The 20,015-nt window shown below is 36.3% G+C and overlaps 5 protein-coding genes across 5 annotated transcripts; 2 read left to right on the forward strand and 3 right to left on the reverse strand.

Moving 5' to 3' along the window:
* Positions 1-5,027: 5,027 nt before the first annotated feature.
* On the reverse strand, positions 5,028-5,752 carry PADG_06567 (uncharacterized protein; the record flags this gene model as incomplete). The annotated part of the gene is made up of 2 exons (XM_010763706.1): positions 5,028-5,569; positions 5,713-5,752. The coding sequence occupies 2 exons, from the start codon at positions 5,750-5,752 to the stop codon at positions 5,028-5,030; spliced, it is 582 nt and encodes a 193-aa protein (XP_010762008.1).
* A 652-nt stretch (positions 5,753-6,404) lies between these two features.
* Positions 6,405-7,508, forward strand: PADG_06568 (uncharacterized protein; the record flags this gene model as incomplete). Its single annotated transcript, XM_010763848.1, has 5 exons — positions 6,405-6,419; positions 6,578-6,692; positions 6,901-7,074; positions 7,184-7,343; positions 7,424-7,508. The coding sequence occupies 5 exons, from the start codon at positions 6,405-6,407 to the stop codon at positions 7,506-7,508; spliced, it is 549 nt and encodes a 182-aa protein (XP_010762150.1).
* A 787-nt stretch (positions 7,509-8,295) lies between these two features.
* On the reverse strand, positions 8,296-12,384 carry PADG_06569 (uncharacterized protein; the record flags this gene model as incomplete). The annotated part of the gene is made up of 9 exons (XM_010763707.1): positions 8,296-9,418; positions 9,537-9,653; positions 9,726-9,796; positions 9,857-10,159; positions 10,297-10,476; positions 10,563-11,273; positions 11,330-11,369; positions 11,437-12,044; positions 12,157-12,384. 9 exons carry the CDS (start codon positions 12,382-12,384, stop codon positions 8,296-8,298), a joined length of 3,381 nt encoding a protein of 1,126 aa, XP_010762009.1.
* Positions 12,385-13,460: 1,076 nt separating this feature from the next.
* Positions 13,461-14,459, reverse strand: PADG_06570 (RNA-binding signal recognition particle subunit SEC65; the record flags this gene model as incomplete). The annotated part of the gene is made up of 2 exons (XM_010763849.1): positions 13,461-13,783; positions 13,979-14,459. 2 exons carry the CDS (start codon positions 14,457-14,459, stop codon positions 13,461-13,463), a joined length of 804 nt encoding a protein of 267 aa, XP_010762151.1.
* A 4,478-nt stretch (positions 14,460-18,937) lies between these two features.
* On the forward strand, positions 18,938-19,913 carry PADG_12151 (uncharacterized protein; the record flags this gene model as incomplete). The annotated part of the gene is made up of 4 exons (XM_010763986.1): positions 18,938-19,041; positions 19,179-19,312; positions 19,404-19,498; positions 19,569-19,913. The coding sequence occupies 4 exons, from the start codon at positions 18,938-18,940 to the stop codon at positions 19,911-19,913; spliced, it is 678 nt and encodes a 225-aa protein (XP_010762288.1).
* Between the last annotated feature and the right edge of the window lie 102 nt (positions 19,914-20,015).

Here is a 20,015-nt window from a genome sequence, read left to right on the forward strand (position 1 = left end):
TATCAGTTAGGGATATCAAAGTGACCCCTAAGGAATTGCACTCGTCCTGAGTCCAGGATTGTGTGATTGGGCCTTTTTGCCAGCTAGTCTTAACTGTCCTCTGGGTTAAGGATTCCTCGGAGGCGGACGTTAGCTACAGCTGGCGCTCGGCGTAGCGGGTGTCTGCACCTCACGTGATTCCGCGTATATTGGCTTGCTCTGTACTGTAACGTGACTTACCACTAAATGAGCCATTTAGCTGCATTTGTGTAACATACTGCAATTTAATTCTTCAACTTCCACTGCTGCAAGATGTCAAATAAAAAAGCTATTCAACTTGCAATTAAGAATTTAAGAGCTCAAAAGATCAAAAATTACACTGCAACTGCTAGAAAGCACTGAATTAATAAGAAAATACTATGTCATTATTATAATGATTTGCAACTTATACAAGATGAAGTAGTTTTTAAATATAATAAAAACACACTTAAATTAGCAAGAACAAATGCTTTTACTTCATATAGTGAAGCTTGCAGCTCACAGCTTTGTTTCTACATCTCAAATCATTCAAAATCTTATTGTGAAAATTATTAAAGAATTTATTAAAATTCATTAAATAAAATATTTTACTGAGTACTATAAGACTCCAATTCAAAGAATTCATGTCTATAACATTGATTAAAAATGCAAGATAGCAAATAATTCTACTTATTTTAAGTGTTATTTTCAACTAATTTTTTTTTTTGATTTTTTGCTTATTTTCTTGTATTAAATTCTTCTCTATAGACTTTTATTAATTATTTTACTATATAATTATATAATAGAATAAGAAAATTAAAAAATACAATCTTAAATCATTAAAAATCTATAATTGTAATAAAAAGAACTTCTTAATTGATATTGATCAGACTATTAAGTAGATTATTTTAATTAAAGCTCTAAAAACAAAGTAAATTACTGTAGTTTAAGATAATAATTATAGCACTCTCATTAATAATATAAATTAAAGTTGATCTATTTCAATCTCAAACATATTTAGTTGTTAAGATTGATCTGCTCTAATTCTCAACTATTTATATATATTCAGCTGCTTGTTCATTTTCATATTCTTATTTCCAGTTTAGTATTCTCATCATAGCTATCTAATAGATAGATAAATTGAGCTTTTGTCTTATATATCATTATGCCTTTAGATTGAGTCATAATAACAAGTAGTTAAAACAGCAGTAGCTTAGAAAATATATAAGAAAGAGAAAACTAGAATGATAGAGTAGCACAAAGCTCAACAGCTTACTAAAGAGGCTAAAAAGACTCAGCTTGAAGCTAAGAAGCAAGAACAAATTCATACTCACACTGCAAAGTAAAAATCAGTTAATTCAACTACAACTATATTGAAATAATAACAGAAGTAAATATCTACAGTGAATTTTAATTCTTTAAACTTTATTTAATCTTTCAGTTTAAAAAATGAGATTAATCTCAATTTCTTAAAGTAGCTTATTACTACTTCAACTACTAATTCAAAAATTAAAACTTCTTTGATTAATTTTTTAATTTTATATTAGATCTTTTATTATTATTATTATATTCTTCAATTAAATATATATCTATTTTATTAAATTATTTATTTTATTAAATTATTTATTTTATATAAAATTAAATAATATTTTTATTACTATTTAATATTTTAAGTAATATTTATTTTATTGCTATGGAATTAATTAAATTTTAACAAGTTGAGTTAATTTTACTAAGAGCAACTTGTTTAGTGATATAACTTATTTAGTAATAAGTTATATTAATTCATTAAATTTATAACAATGAGTTCAAAATGTAATCTACAAATTGATATTTTACAGATGACATCTACTGAAGAAATATATATAGGAAAAACTTTTTATGAACAATCATCAAGTTTAACTTCAGAAAGAAATATTGAAGTATTTTATATAGCAGTTAATAAGAAGATTCAGATAATTTAATAGAAATAAATACAGTTGAAAATATATAAAAAACTTATTAAACTATAATAATAAATTAATACTATTAAAGTTTATTCTCTAGTTATAATTTATTGAAGTAGTTTATTTAATTAATAATTTAATATATATTTATTTATATTTAAATAGTAGTAGTAATAGTTTTTAAATAAAAATTCAATAATAATTTTAGTATTAATAAAATATAAAAGAAAATTTATAAAAATTTAATAAATAATAATTAAAATAATTAGTTTACTAATAAATTAAATAGATTTTTTATTTATTCATTTCAAACTTCTAATATAGTTAATTATTTAAAAGTAAATACTTTTTAAATTAAAAAATAATATTGTAATAGAGTTATTTATAATAATCATGCTGCTGCACAACTTACATCTTGTGTGAATATATCATATTAAAATGATAAAAATATCAAAATAATAAAAATCTTGCAATTTTATCATCTTTATCATCTTCATCAATTAATAACTCATCACAATATCAAATAAAAAGAAAAAATATTGAAGACTGTATTTAAAAAGCTGTTACTTATTATTAAAAAAACACAAATTTTAAAATACTATCTCTGTCATGAGAATTTGAGATTTCTTATCAATGTCTCTGAGTACATATCAATGAAAGAAATCTGAATACTATAAAAATTTCAATTAACAAAAGATTAAATAAGAGTCAGAAGAATGTAATTAAATAATAAGTTAAACTGCTTGATAAAAAGAATTATTCTCTCATAGCTGAACATATTGAAGATTTTGCAAATTTAATGCTTAGATATCAGCACATAGATTCTACTATCTCTTGTTCAAAAGTCAGCAAGATGTGAATTTATAGATTCATTGAATATCTATATGAATATAACAGAATGAAACAGAAGTCAATAAATTTAAAGAAAGTAACAGTTAAAGATATTGAATATATTAATATATAATTTGCATATTTTCAGATTTTATTTAAGCAGTATCAATTTCACATCTGTAAATATATAACTTTAATGAGATTGAATTTCAAGAAGAACAAGAACATAGAGAATGAGTTATAACTGTTTTTAAAAAAGCTAATTTCATCATTTCATCATTCTTTTCAAGAGATTTAATTATTGTCATTGAATGTGTATTTATGAATAATTATATCATTCTGCTATTGATAATCTTAGCCTTCAAAACACATTTGAAGAATTGATATACACAGACAGATTTACTTAGTAATTATAGAATTGCTATATTAGATATTGAATTTACAAAAGATGAGATTGAATTTGAATAACTTAAATATTTCAATACTGCTACAGAAAAGAGACTGAAGAGAAGTCATCAATTACTTTTAATAAATAATCATAAATCTCATATCATTGAGAAGTTCATATAATATACAAATCTTCATAAGATAATTCTATATGAATTTTCATTACATGTCACTCATTTGCTACAATCTCTAAATAGTTTATCATTTTAGTAGTATAAGCATTATCATTTAAAAGCAGTCAACTATGCTGCATGTCATAATTTTGTTAAGTATAAAAAATAACAATTTCCGCAAGACCTCTCAGATATGCAAAAGCAGATCTTTAAATTTGATACAATAGCTGCAAAATAGACTCAATATGGCATATATACATGGAATTCTAATCAAGTTCTTGACACTTTTAAGCAGTGAATTTTATCATCTTCTTTACTGTAGATTTATGAAGATAAAAATAATTCAAATGATATATTTATCTCTTTCTCTCAGCTATTCTCATCAAAGACAATTCAAAAGCTGAAATGTTATATTAATATTACAGAAAACACCATGCAAAGTATTAGAAATACTCTTGATTTAAAATTATTTATTTTTATATATTGTTTAAACAAGATATTCAAAGCAAGTCTAATCAATGCAGAACTTAATAAGCAATAGATTACTGAATTAGAGAACTTTTTCAACATCAGTAAATGCTGCAGAGCTAAAACAATTCATCATAAGATTCAAATAGAAGAAGTTCTCATTATTAAAGATGTCAATAGAAAAATCAAACAATGTAAAAATAATAAAGCTGAAAAAGAGCAGAATAAGAAATAATAGAGACTTGAAGTTGATCTCATAAAAATTAATAATAACTCATTACATCATTAATAAAAAAGAAATTAAATTGATTTAAAAATGATATATATACTGAAAATGATATAAATAATCTTTTTATTATAGATTAGTCATTAATTATTGATATAAAATGCAATAATGAGAATATGATTTAAAATTTTTATTATTTCAGTGTTTTTATCATTTTGATGTGATACATTCACATGAGATATGAGTTGCACAGTGATATGATTATAAATTAAAATTAATCTATTTTAAAAAATTCATTTATTTTAATTTTTAATTTTTTTATATTTAATTATTTAATTATTTTATATTTTAATTTTTAATTTAATATTTTCATTATAGACTAGTTAAATAAATAACTTAAAACTTTATATTATTATTATTATTTTAATTTAAAATTAAGTCATGATAAAAACTTTTGATAAAAAATATTATATAATATATTAAATATAATAATTGAAAATAATAATTAAAACTATTTTTTAATTATATATATAGAAAATAAAAGATATATTTTAAAAATAAATATTATAAAAAAGTAATTTAAATTTATATTTATTTAAAAAATAAATTAATAAATATAATATTTTATTATCTTCTTCATAACAGCTATATGAATATAATTTAACTAAAAATAACACTATATATTCATATTTAAATATTTTATTTATTAAGATATTGCAGTTACTAGCTGTCTGATATTCATCCTATCTGATATATTATTAGTGATACATTAGGCGTAGTGAGCGAAGCATGCTTGTTATAATAATAATAAATGAAATACAAGAAATACAGAAAATATACACAACGCTGCCGCAATGACAATGACACATGACGCGTCTTTTATTGGGGATTGTTTATTGTAAAGGACTCGGCTCTGGCAGTCCACTTAGATTATCCAGCATAATAGTTGGCCTCCGCTTGAACCCCGCAAGCCTGGCTTCCATTCTCGACAGATTATTACTAGTGAGATGTGGGAGGACCTTCCTGCTGGGCTGGATGTTCAAGGTAGAGAGATCGCACAAAACCCATAATATGCTCTGCCGGCTGGCTAGCTAAGATATTGAAATTAGAATCTCGCACGTGATCATGGCGATATCTATCCTGATCCAGCAATGCGTCTATCATCTGTGGGATAGTGGGGATAAATATAGGGCTTGTGTTGTTACGCTGAGCAAGACGTTCGGGGAGAATGCGATTGCTCCTCGCTTCCAGCGCGGTTTTGGTGATGGGATGGTCCAACCTTGGGTCGAAAAGCTCCTCCATCAACACACAATCCCACCGCGTGACCACGTTGGGCACCTGGATTTTAGGCCCATTGTCAACTGAGAGGGAGTAGATCTTTTCCGGCCAGAGACTGATATGAACAGGTTCTCGCACCGAGCGTCGAAGCCTGGGGACTTGATTCACCCAGGGATCATTGTAACGGGTTAATAGGTCTTGTTCGACTTGTTCCCATTCTCCCCAAGCAAGGAATGCAGTAAGAATATCCTCAAGCTGAGAGTCTCAGACGAGGAATTCATGATCCTAGATGAAAAAGGAAAGTGGAAATTTTAGTCCTTGAACTCGACATTTTTTTTATTTAATTTATTTTTTCTCTTCTCACCCAATTTGAGAGAAAATTTTAAGATTTGCTAGGTAAATATACAGTTGGTGTTTAAGAAATACCCATCCACATCATTGCGCATTTCTCCACTAGGACGATGGGGTGGTTGTGTTTGTCAAAGATGGAGCAGACGTCCAGATATCCATCCGTCAGTGCCAACCCCGCCGGTGTTGACTGGTATCTGCAGGGATATCAATCGAAGCACCACGTTCTATCCAGGCCCAAAGTATAATAATTAAACAAACAAACAAACCAATCAGGGTACATATAATGACACCTTCTTGACATATCCTTGTTCTTTTTGTTCGTTTAGGTATATATATATATATATATGGATGTCGAGGCTGTTTGGATGGTGTTTTAATGTCGGGGATGGATAAACTTTTTAACGAGCGAGCTTTCATACCACGTGATGTGTTCTCTTTCTGGTCTAGTGTAGATTTTCTTTCCCACCAGACCCAAAAAAATTAAATTAAAATTAAAAGAAAAAAAGAAAAAAAGAAAAAAAGAAAAAAAAGGAGGAAGAGTCTTTTTGGATGAAAAAACCCCAACTAATCAAAACAAATTCTTTGCCTTGTAGTTGACATAATTTCTCATATTGTGGACCACACCCTCATCTCTTCCCATTCTTCTCTTCACTTGCTATTTATCATATATCTCTCATTTACCATATCCTGATTTACCCTTGATCCCCTTTTCAACCCTTCAAATATCTTGCAATCAACACTGTCACCATGATTATCTACAAGGTCAGCCAGTCCATTTTACCCCGCTCTACAGAATCCTCCGTTTCACCAGCTCCTCGACTATCTTAGCTGCCTTCAAGGAAACAGCAAGGGAATAATGAACACTTTTCTCGTAATGGTGCAACAATAAAGCTGACCTTATATATACATTCCAAAAACAGGATATCATCACTGGCGATGAGGTCATATCTGACACCTGGAAGCTCATCGAGGTCTCTGGTGGTGTCCTGTGGGAGTGCGATTGCAAGAAATATGTCAAGGGAGCTGAGAACTTCGGTCAGTTAACTTTACCTCCTGATGATGTCCTCTACTACGTCAAATGGCTGCTTTTTTCCATTTGGCCGTAAGGATTGTCAAGTTGTGTACCAACTATACATATGTGTCTCTCTCCATGTTGTTTCATTTCAATGGTTTTTATTCAAACCAGATCCAACCTATTCATCCATCACTGTGTCTGCTCATTAACCAAGCCTTGTGTTTACAGAACTGGAGGGTGCCAACCCATCTGCTGAGGGCGGAGAAGAAGAGTACGGCGGAGAAGGTGGCGGAGAGATGGTCCATGACATCGAGGAGTCCTTCCAGCTGAATTGGCTAAAACCAGACGAATCTGGCAAAGAAACCAAGCCTAGCAAAGATCAATTCAAGGCCCATCTGAAATGTACGCGATTTCCATTTCGAAAAGTGCCCCGCCTCTCCCCTCCCTATATATGATATATTGTATAGAGGTACAATAGAGTCTGACTCGACACTCTCGCGAAAATCCACAGCATATGTCAAGAATGTGAACAAAGCACTCAAGGATACCGGTGCCAGCGAAGAAACCATCAAGGAGTTCCAGGCTGGCGCTGCAGACGCCGTCAAGAAGATCCTCAAAAACTACGACAACTACGATGTTCTCATGGGTTCATCCATGAATGGTAACGGAATGTAAGTTTCATTTCCATTTCCCTCTTATTTTTCATTTGTTATTGTCACCGTATACCTACTCACCATCATATTCCACTTAGGCACATTCTCATTGATTTCCGCGAGGACGGTATTACCCCATACGCCACAATCTGGAAGCATGGTCTCGTCCCAGAGAAGGTCTAAATGGGTGCTAAACCAAGTGATCCCACTGGCCATGTTGTATTCTTTAATTACAATTCCGAACGAACAAGGATGTAAAAGATGCCAAGTAGTTCTCACTTCATCTTCATGATAGTCCTTTTTCATCGTCACCCTCTGTTGCACACAAATTCACATTTATTTCTCATTTCTAAAGTAGTTCGCACTGTACTGTTCTTTCCTTGTCCATCTTCTGTCCATACATTTTCATGCCCGCCTGCTCACACTACACTCCTCACAAAACGAAGCGAGCTTAGTTTAATTATATATATTTAACTCTTTTCTTTGTTGTACCATGCTCATGAAAAGCCATCAATAAGGTGTAGAGCTCAAATGGGAAGATATAAAGAAAGTGAAAGCTCATCTGGCAAAATTCTTTCTGTAGCTGTGAGTTCTATTTTGCTCCACCCAAACATCTCTGATCTGCATGTTATATTCATACCTTCAAGTAATCATTAGCTGGAATAAAATAATATATTGCAAGTGAAGATAACTTTCCATGTAGTTAAATAAGATTAATGAAATGAAGATTGGAAATATAATATTTACAACTGACAAAGTAATCACCACATCACAGAAAAGTTAACATATGGTATGTGCATACAAATCTAATTATATAACATGCCATGTCTTTCCCATCAACAAGTAACTTCCCATGTTGACATTAGCTGCGTACAAAAGCTAACATATGAAAAACTCTAAAATCCAACAACGTCCAGGAAAGAATGCCACATCCGCTTGATTCCTTCAAAATCCCCATGACTCATCCATGTCAACCTTTCTCATCTATGAAAACCCGTGACCCTGCCCTCATCGTAGTATTTTCATTATTACCACCACCACCAATCCCAACATTTTCCCCCGTTCCCGCCCCGCCTACATCAACAGTATCAAAATGCGTAAAGCCATCGACAACGGGTAACGACGGCCCAAAGACTGCATCCCACTGGTCCCAGTCGAATTGGAGATTGTGGTGTTCTATCGGCGGGCTAGAGATGAGGTTAGAAAATCTCAGGGATGAGGTAGGTGCGGAGGGATTGGGAAGTTGATGTGGTTGGATATCAAGGTTGATATCGGATGGCGTGGAGACAGGGATGAGGATGTCAGATACCGGGGCGACTTCTGGTGATGTGAAAGGGGGGAAATTCAGGGCCTGGGTTGCGGGATTGTTGGTGGTGGTGTTGGTGCTTGGGTGGCCGGGTGGGCTAGCAGTATGGCTGCTGAGAGTCGGAGGCAGCTGATATGGAGATGAGTCGTTGATACAAGCAGAAGAGAAGGGTGAGGAAGATGGCCATGATTGACTGTTGATATCATTCGTTTGTGGGTGTGCTGGCGGGGAATAGGGCCACTGAGGCTGTGTTGGCAGAAACGTAGCTATCGCGTGCTGATCGGTGGAGAAGAAGATGTGTTGGGATTGGGAATAGGGATGACCCCCGTGTAGAGAACCCGTTTTCTGTCGATTTCCTTTCCCACCCGGTATTCGTTCCCGTTCCCGTTCAGATGATTGATTAGTATTGCTATTATAATCATACGGTTCCTTAATAAGGGTGTAATAGCTATCCGCGAAGCTTTCAACCGTTGATCCCAAACGTTCCCTGGGGAGTTGAGCAGATGCACGTTTCGTGATTGGGCGTTGAGCTTCAGCTTGGGCTTTCTCTGTCCATAGCACGCTCGGATCAAGCCCCGCTTTCAACCAGGCTTTCTCTCGCAGGCGTCGCATCATGTCCCAGGCTTCACGACCGCCGTCTCTAAGAGGTCGAGACGTCGAGATACCGTCCTCGCCGCCAACGACTCCGCCGTCAGGACCGGAGAGAGAGAATATTTTATCGATAAAGGCACGGAATTTGGCGGCTTCTACAGTCTGCGGGCGTTCGTAGAGGTCGATCAGCATGATCCTGTAAACTGTGTCAGCACACAAAATAAATTGCTATATAGAGAAGATGATTTACTTACATTGTGGCGTGCATTGGTTGATGGTTCCTGCAGTTGAGTTTGCGTTAGCGAGTGCTATACCTGCTGAGCAAGGTTATTAGAACTAATCCAGGCCAGCTCCATTGGAACGGTTGGAAATCCGGATCGGTGGCCAGAAGAATGAATTTCTCCATAAATCCATGGCAATGGCGAAGAGCACTGAGTTAAGTTAGTAATTCTCATGGGATAAATTATAGACGCTAAAGAACAAAGGTACATGTAATTACGTACCGCTGACGAGCAACAGGCCATATCTTGCTTTTGGCATTTTTCAAAAAAGGCTGATACGCAACACAGAATGCCTACGCGTTGTCAGTGTGAAATAATCAGACATGGCTATAAGAGAATAGCTGTTAACTTACCTTGTCAACAAATAAAGAAAGTGATATTCTAGCCCACTTGTGAAAAGCAACTAATACGGGCGAATGATATTGCTCTAAACAACTGGGGCCAACGCTCGATGGACTACATTTGACCGACCCTATGGCTGCAGATGACGAGGAGCATGACGGAGCCGATTGGTAGCTGTGTCCATCGCAACTTAAAGGCCTCACTGATTTCACTACGGGAATCCTATCAACTATTGTATACAATTTGGATTGAAGTTCAATGAGGATCGTCTGTAAAACTTCCATGTCCTTTCGGGTAACTGGCTTGGTTCCAAGCTGTATCTTTAAGATCTTTCAAATCGCCTCTTCAGATGAAGGGTTAGTACGTCAAATGTCGCATGGAGTGATTCAAGAAGGGAGGAGAGTAACTAACGAGCCATCACATATTTCCCTCTTGCACAAAGATAATATACGTTAACCATGAATGCACCACCACATATGGTCGGATCGCTCGGTCGGTCCGGTTTCCGTTCGTTGGCATTAACCAAGCGCTCATACTCGTCAGCATTAGTCGAACCTAAAAGGGTGTCTTTCACCTCGCTTGTATCGCGCACGTCCCAGTAATTTTCATCACTGACGAGTGGAGGAGACCGCTAGACATGGCCACAACTCCATCCATGTGGACGATATGCCACCACACGCGCCTTCGAGTCTCAGCTTCGCAGGCCGATATGCCAACCTGCGCCGGATCACGGTGCAGTCCCATAGATTGCGCAACGCGAAGAGCCAGACTAATGAACAGGCTGCTAGCCAGGGGCTCCTCCTCTCTGGATAAGATGGTTTGCACAAGAAGAAATGCCATGAGACCATGTATTGAGGAATTTCTGGGGAATGATATTTTGCGCAGCCAGCGGGTCACTTCATCGTGGAAAGGGGTTGATAATGCCGCACGACTTTCGATGTCGAATTCGTCGCGGATTATCCGCAGAGATATTGTGACGGAACCACCGTACCAGATGGCATATAAGAGGGGGATGAATGATGGGTCAGGGCATGGTTCCCCGGATTGTCCCATATTTTCGTACCAATCCCAGAACGCATGATATTTCTCGAGAATCGAAGGAGAATGCATCACGGGGATAATCGCATGCACCCCAGACATAAAGCCTTTATATAAGATGCGGCTTTGTGCTCTAGTAGGGACATTCTCTAGCATACATGATTCAATTGAGTTATCCTGCGACGCAGACGAATCACCCGTGGAAACCGGGACTGATCTATGGAACGAGTCATTGCGGGCACGGTGCGATAGCTTCGTCCGATGACTGTTGGTTGACAAGGTTGGATCCTGGAATTGATCCTCATCGACTGACGAATATCCATCGCTAGGAGTGGGTGATCGCCCGTGAGGTCGTGATTGGTGGTGAAGAAGCCGATCAGGTTCCGTTATCTGCAATTGCCAGAAATCAGTTACAGATTATGGAGTAACATACAATGTCATTTTACCTCTCGCGAAATATACGCCCAATAGGTGGTTCCAACGTATCTATAAAAAGTGTTAGCTGTATTCTGACAACTAATTTTTGCGCTTCCTAGGTTCTGAGTGGGCGAACCTTGATTTTCCTCCGTCTTCGAGACTAAGATGTCCCAAGTTCAACGATCCAACGGGGTCTACGAGATCTGTTTCCAAACCACTCGGAATAGGGAAGTCATCATTCCCACTAGTTTCAGCTTGGGCTGTTTGACCTAGCCGAACTTTTGACGACGGACCAGATAGGGGCGAGGCGTCTGGGGAAGGTTTCCACGACTCTGAGGCATGCAGTAGAATGGGACCCGCATCGCCGTTGTTTGATGGATCATGTTTTTGATTTTGTCTCGATATATTGAGCTCCTCAAGAGACTGATGCTCATTTGTTCGAGCCCACTGCTCAACAACCGCTATAAGTTGATCCAACCTAGCCACTATCGGCAGCGAATCCGAATATTGTTCGCGCAAGGCATCTTGGCCCCGCTGGATCTCCCTTAGAATGCTGAATGGAGAGAGCACATCAGTCGCGGAAACACCACCAAGATTCACGGGATCTATCAGCTCTCTCCGTCGCTTAATTCCATGGCTGTCATCTTGTGTGTTGCGCCACAGCTGGGAGGGGTCAGTCAGGGATGATGAGCTGTAATGGCATGCGGACTTCGTTTTCCCACAAGTTCCGCATATGGGGTGAACCTGCAATTGGAGAACCCAGGATTACTTAGCAATTACTTAGCAAGGAAAAGACAGATGCGAAGCAGGATAAATAATCTAAACTAGGAAAATACAGGAGAATATAGGTACGTACGGTGTCGCATTTCACCTTGCGCTGACGGCAGGTGAGACAGCTTTTACTGACCCGGGAGCGGGTGATTTTTTTGCCAGAGGATAGGTATGGTTTCTTCCGAGGTAATTCACTGGGCGCGGGAGAGGAGTATCTATCTGCAGGGATAGTCACCTCGGTGAAGCGTCCACTGTCGAAATCATCTTCGACGTCCGGCTCCCGTTTTGGCTCCGCGAGTTGGTGATAAGCCATACTCAGCCCCGCTCAGCCCCAGGAGGGAGTGGCGGTGCAGGATATTCGGCTATCGGAAGAGGCCGGGGGGGGTTGATTATCAGGCAACCCGTCTAGATAGCGGCACAGGACAGGGGGACTTGTACCTAGGGTTACATGCAACTGTAGGAAGAAGAGCGAGATAGGGTGATGTAATAGTTGGCATGAGGTGTGGGTTGCGGATTATGAGAGGTGGGATGTCTAGGGGCAGCGGTTGGTGAAACATCGAGCTGTCCATTTTAACTAGTCAACTACTCCGAAACAACTTTTTTCTTTTTTTCTTTTTTTTTACCTTCTTTTTCTTTCTATTTTTTTTTTCTTTTTTTCTTTTCTTTTTTTTTGTCGGCTTTTGATATTGGTAACTAACTCTGGGAGGAACCGCGGGACGAATAAAGTCTCCATAGACCTAAGGAATTGCCTCATAAAAACATATTAAACATTGTGAATATTTTGTTTTGGTTATATATGATGTTCTGCGCAGTTATGTTGTGTATACTATGGTCTATTTACTAGCTATTTGCTATAACAAGGTATGATAATATGCGGGTGGGGGATCGATATTTGCATGTACTGGAGTGACGGACATACACACTCTAGGATGTGCAGTTGCACAAGAACGCTGGCAAGGACACGTCGTCGTCGTGTTCTGGGCCATCGCACAGCTTGTGGCTGTTGAGATGGCTGCTGTTTTGAACAAAAGTGATTCATTTTCCCTAGTGGTACGTACTCTTAAAGACGGGATGGTTGGTGCGGAGACCATCATAGAACTGCGGAGAAGAGTGTACACCTGTTCGGAGGGGGAGGGGTCAAGATAATATGACAATATACAGGCTATGATATCATAGAGGAATGCAGCTTTCGAGTCAGGGGATGAGGATGTCAAGAGCATGATGATGAGTCGACTGTATCCAAGCTCCGAGCCAGTAAAACACCTCTAGCTCCAGCTATTTACAAAACGCCATCCATCCTTAATATCGAGTAACTCAATGGCTCTTCCACTTCCCACCAACCTGTCCCCACATAAGGAGTAGCAATAATGTCTTGACTGATGCAACATCTTACGCCTTCCCCTTCCTCTTCTCCTTTTTCATTTTCGGTTTCGGTTCTGGACCGCTGGTGAGCCCAGGCATGTCTCCTGCTAATCCTTGTTGTTGCATTTCCAACATTGCTTCTTTGAAAGGATTATCGCTCACGCCACCACCTGTGAGTGCTGGGGAGTGAAAAGGTAGGATAGTTCCGATTTTCCAGCCCCGAGGTGCAACAGGCGGCGGTATCGGTTTTTCCGGGACAGAGAGCCCGCGGATACGGAGGCGGAAAGGTGATTCTTCAGTGATTGGGTGGGCGTGGAGGTACTGTGCGACTTTAATATATAGATGGTGCTCTATGGAGGGATCAAAGCGGCAAAGCGGATTAGCTGAGTAATTGCATTGAAAGAGGGAGGGAGAGGGAGGGAGGGAGAGAGAGAGAGAGAGAGAAAAAAATGAAAATATAAATAAAAATAAATAAAATAAAATAAAATAAAAACACTAATATAGAAAGAATGTGTTGAATAGGAAAAAGAAAACACAAAACATACTGTTTTTCACAGCATTGGTTAGTGGAGTGCCGTCTTCCATTTTCAACAACACCCTCACTCGGCCCGGGTTTGCCCAATCTTTGGGGTGTAACTTGTCCGGCTCCAGCCCAACCTGCAGGCCCAACACCTGGACGGCATCCATGATATCTCTTGCCAGCGGATTCTCTACAGCCAGGCTCTTGTTGACTTTCCTCCCCTCTGCCCGTGACCTGGTTTTGTCGAAATACACGGGATACAGACATTGGTAGTTGCGCGGAACATCTCTATTGGTTGGTTGAATAAGGTTGGATTGGGGAGGGCGGCCGTGTGTCTGGGCTTGTGTCTGGGGTCGTGGAGTCGGTCTCGAGGTGTATGAAGCGGGAGTGTTGGCGGGTGTGATAATGGAATTTTCAGCAGCGAAATTGGTGGGACTGAAGTCGGCGGGATCCATGTCATCTGGATCGGAATCCGAGACCTCTTCCACCCTGGCATGGCGCGACATTGTGAGCAGTAGGAGTAGAAAGAAAAGGGGACTACTCGTGAATGATGAGTCTGTCTTTGTAGGTACTCTGCGGGGTCAGAGGTGTGGGTGCTCTTTTTGGGTTCTGGTGTAGTATTACAGTAGTGAGGAATATTGTTGTTTAACTGGGATGCACAGGTTGTCTCTAAGATATGTTGATGTAGCAGCTATTTAGTCAGTTATACTTATTGTGGCCAATCAGATTAACCAGTTATTAGTTAGTTATTAGTTACGGAGTAACTTGGTTTAAAATTCAGCGGGGCAAACCTTCGGCGTGGCTTGTTACGGCGCAGTTGCTGGTAATATGGATTAAGGTTGATCCGCTCTAAACTCAACCATATTCGGCGCTCCGCTATTGATCCGTTCCAATCCCCAATCACCTCCTATATGAATTCGGCTGCTCGTTCATAATCCCCAGTTTAGTATTCTCGTCGCAGCTGCCTAGTTAGATAGATGGATTGAAGCTTTTGTCTTGTTTATCTTATTCTAGTTTGAGCCATGACATGGCTTACGGAATGGATCACGTTCCTGTAACCTCCATTCAAATACATTTATTTCACCAAATCAATAAGTATGACAAAATTAAAAGATCAAGCTTCTAATCAAGAAAGATGGCTTCTTTTAGCCGTTAAGATATATAAAACAGGTCAAATTTCATATATTATAACTGCTGTCAAAATGTATGATGCTTTACTATGATTTTAAATGATTAGATTAAGAAAGTAAAATATATTCAAATGCTCAACTTGTGATGTCAAAATCTCTTACACTAGCTTCTTGTCCTCACACTGCTTACTAAAGCACCTCATGAAGAATCGACACTTAAGAATTAGTGCCTTAGAATCAACACTTCTCAAGAATCAGCACTTAGGATCAGCACTTCTCATTATATCACTAATCTCTCATTTCATAGAAGAGCACTATGTCATCAATTCTTCATTTCATGAAAGATTAGAGATAAAATCTGTTACTACTTATTCATATAACTATATAAATACTTTGAATTTTCAAATTTCTTTAAAAGATTAAATGATTAACTATTATTCAATTCTATATTCATGTTTTCATTCATTGCTATTCTCTTTTTTTCATAGTACTTGCAGTCTCTACATTTCTACTCTCTTATAATATTAGTTGTGATGCTTTTTACACTTTCTTTTAATATATAATATAGCCATATCAAGTGTTCTTATAATAAGTTCATTTAATATAGAAATAAATTATAGAATCTGAAGTAATAAGTTATATATAATTATTTATTTTTAAAATTTTAAATTTGAATACTCTTATATATATTATTTTCTATTGTTTAATAAAAGAAGAATCATACTCACATCTATTTTAATTGTATATAATATTTGAAGAGTTTTAAAAACTTTATTATTTTCGTTAAATTATTAAAATATTAAGCTTTATAATATAATCTTCATATATTATTTTTGATTTTTTAATTTACTATTATATTTTGAAGATAAAAATGAATAATTAAATTTATTATTTCAATCAGTATATCATTTGAATAATATATCAATTTGATAATTAATGTAAAAAATAATATCAATTTGAAGTAGAAGTTTACAATTGAAAATGTTTAAAAAAATTATTTTTTTAAATGTGAAAATAATCAAGATATAAAATTTAAAGATATTTTATAAAGATAAATTTTATCAAATTATTAAAAAAACTTTAAAAAGATAATATTTAAAATCTTTATTATTTTTTCAGTATTAATATCAAATTCACTTACTTTAAAAGACAAGTTAAAGTTTTAAAAAGTTTTCTCAAAATTATTTATAAATAACATATCTTTTTTAAAACTAAGTTAATTTTTGAAATTTTAATTCAAGAATAATTTCATTTGAAAGTTCTTACTGAAATTGATCAGTCTCTCAATTTTCATACTATTCAAATAAGATTTAAAGAGTTGATTGTTAAAAACATGCTTTTCTTTAAAAAGTAAATATTCAACAATAATTTTCATTATTAGCTCACAATTTCGATTCAAAGAGTATGAAAATTGAAAAAGAATCTCTTTACAGAGTATACAAAACTTTATAACTAGTTAACTCAGCTTTAAAAGTAAGTTAGTTAGCTAGTTATTAGTTAACTAACTAACTAGTTAATGTAATCAATTACCTAGTAAGACAGATCATCTACTGAGACAGATCTTCACTATGTAATATATTTAACTACTTAATTGATCAAATATTAAAATATCAGCAATTAAAGATAATAATTCTTTATACAAGAAAGAAAGACTTACTCTAGCACTTGAAGTAGTTAAAAAAGATCAAATTTCTAGTTCTAGAGCTGCTGTCAGATTGTACAACATCTCTCATTTTATTCTTTATCATCAACTTCACAGCTATACAATGTGAGAGAACTCTCAGTTAAGAAATCAAAAACTGATCTTTATTGAGAAATTATCTTTTATTTAGTAAATAATCTTTATGAATGAATGTGATCAGCCTCTCTAAGTAAACACTGTATGAAAAACAGCTAATCTTCTTTTTGTCAATTGAAACAACTCTTTTAACTTAAAAACTGTTGATGAAAGCTGAATTAAATGATTCGTTGATTATCATTCTAAGTTAAAAATCTAATTTTTCTGATTGTATAATCATCAACAAGTCCTATATGAAGATTTTAAGATTATTCAAGAATAATTCAAACTTGTACAGAATACTATTCAAAAATATAACATTGTATAGAAGAATATATACAACTTTGATAAAATTGAGTTTTAGATAAAAATTATTGAAATAGTCAAAATAATTACTGAGTCAGAGAAGACTCTCTGTTCAAAGCTTGTACAGTCTAAAAATATAAAATAAATCATCATTATTGAGAGAGTCAATTTAACAGACTGATCATTATCTTTAATGATCATTTTTAAGAAGTTATATTAGACTTCTTGATTTGAGAATGAGCTATCATACAACTGAAGAATTGAAATCAGTGAAAATGAATGAACAACTGATGAGCTAAGTTTGATCTAGCTTAAAGAGATGTTCAATAAACATACTCAAGTCTGTATAATTAATCAATATTAACTCTTGATTCTTGATGAATATGATAATTATAATAATTCTGAGTTTGATCAGTTTTACATTCAAAACTTGAGTATTTTTTTTTTATATATCAGCTTATTTATTTTATCTCTTACAGTCTTTAGATATTGCTTGTTTTTTCTCATTAAAGCAAGTATACAGAAAAAAGATTGAGAAGAAAATGAGACTTGACATCAATCATATTGATAAGAATGAGTTTTTAACTATCTATTCTTCAGTTCATACAGCAGCTTTGAGTGAAAAGAATATTCAGAGTGTATTTAAAGCTACAGAAATAGCTCTGTATAATTCAAAGCAGGTTTTTTTTCAGCTCAATACTTAGATACATACATCAATCTCTTCAAAGATCTCACATAGCTCTCAGGCCTTCTGAGCCACTGCCACATCTAATAATATATAACAACTGAAGCTTCAGAGTGAGAAGATTAAAAAATATCTCAAGCATCATACACAGAGTTCACTCAGTCCAATCAATCAAGCTCTGGAACAGCTATTCAAGAGATATCAGATTGCTATGCATAATGCTTTTATTTTGACAAGAAAAAACAAAGAGCTGAAGACTGTAAATGCAAAGTAAAAGAAAAAGTGAGAAAGATGTCATACATACATAAGCTAGGGAGAAGGCTTGACTGTTCAAGAAAGGGTGAATCATATACAAAGAGGCATTGCAAAGGAAAGAGAGATAATAAAGTAGTCTGATAAGCAATCACAAAAGCAAGCAGCACCACAATGCAGTGGATGTGATGTTATAGAACATACTATTCATACATGCTCCCAGAATACAGGGAATAATTTATAATGCAATTATCTGGTTTTACTATCTAGTTGTGGTGATATTCAATTAGAAAGATATTGGATAGTGGAGACCTTTCTCAGTAGATGATCTGTCTCACTAGGTGATTGATTACATTAGTTTAAGTCGTTACAACTAACTCTCTTCGTTATCAATCAGATAAGATTCAACTTGGCCCGCCCGTTGCCACTTCTGGCAATAAATCTTCACCGCCTCCGATGCCCCAACAAAATGTGAAGGATAGATTGCTTGATTGATTATGAAGCGATCGCTAGCTACGCGGAAGTTATATACAGTGCGGATTACGTAAGAAGGCGGATAGGCCTGACACAAAACACTTCCATGCCATAAGTACTCAACATAACTATCAAGACTTTTATATCAGAACAGTCGGTGATCGCAGCAGCGCAGTATCATTCTTTTTTCTGCAGCAACCTTGGAAACCTGTCATTTATTTCATTCACTTCTCACTTTTTTTCGCCTTGATTTTCTTGTCTCTTGTTATTTGGCGTCTTTTTTGGTCTCGAAGATACGTTTTCCCTTCCCTTTTTCCGCAGTGTCTTGATCAAGTCCCTCCCTTGTCCTTACTCCACACCATGTCCGCTTCAATCCCTGGTAATCGAGACCTCCCTGCATCCAGGCACGATCTCAATACGTACTGGGGTAGAGTTAAGCAGGCGGCAGAAATTTCGGATCCCAGGTAAAAGCTTTGGCTTTCTTTTATTTCTTCCCCCCCCCCTCCCCCCCTTTTTTTTAAAAAAAAAATAAAAAGGAAAGAAAAAAAAGAAAAAATATGGGCACTGGGTAATCGGTCCCTGATCCTATATTGTTATCTAGGACGTTGTTTGTCTCTCGGGCTGGTCTGGAAAAGGCTAAAAGCCTAATTGCATTGTATAAAAATGGCCACGTCCCGTCCATGACCCCTGAACTCTGGCACGCCAAGCAAATTGTCGATTCGACCATACACCCAGGTATACAGGCAAAATCCCCTGTCTTAGAAACTTGTGCCGGCAAAGGTGAACTTTGGAAGCTTTGGATTTAATAACAATTATCTCTATCTAGACACCGGCGAACCTGTCGTTCTCCCCTTTCGCATGTCATGTTTCGTCCTTTCAAATCTGATTGTAACTGCGGGAATGCTCACACCTGGCCTTGGGGTATGTTTTCTTCTCCTGGTCAGCTCTTCCACTTTGTCTCTAACCATTGCGCTAACTTATAAACACACAGACAAGGGGAACTGTTCTCTGGCAAATTGCCAATCAATCTCTAAACGTCGCTATCAATAACGCCAACGCAAACAAGTCGACTCCGCTATCTTATTCTACCATTGCAAAATCATATCTTATGGCAGTATCCGCCTCCTGTTCCGTCGCTCTAGGCCTAAATGCGGTCGTCCCACGGTTAAAAAGGGTAGCACCCAATACAAAATTAATACTAGGGCGTTTAGTGCCTTTCGCAGCCGTGGCTACTGCAGGCGTTCTTAATGTGTTCCTAATGCGCGGCGAAGAGATCCGCAAGAATCGATGTCTATCCAGTGCTCTCCGACGAGGAGAAAGCAAAACGAGAAGTTGATGGAGGTGAGGTGCAGAGTCTGGGGAAGAGCAAGAAGGCTGCTTCACTTGCTGTGGGGGAGACCGCCATCAGTCGAGTGCTGAATGCAACTCCAGTTATGGC

This window comes from Paracoccidioides brasiliensis, assembly GCF_000150735.1.
Source record: "Paracoccidioides brasiliensis Pb18 unplaced genomic scaffold supercont2.9, whole genome shotgun sequence".
Taxonomy (NCBI): domain Eukaryota; kingdom Fungi; phylum Ascomycota; class Eurotiomycetes; order Onygenales; family Ajellomycetaceae; genus Paracoccidioides; species Paracoccidioides brasiliensis.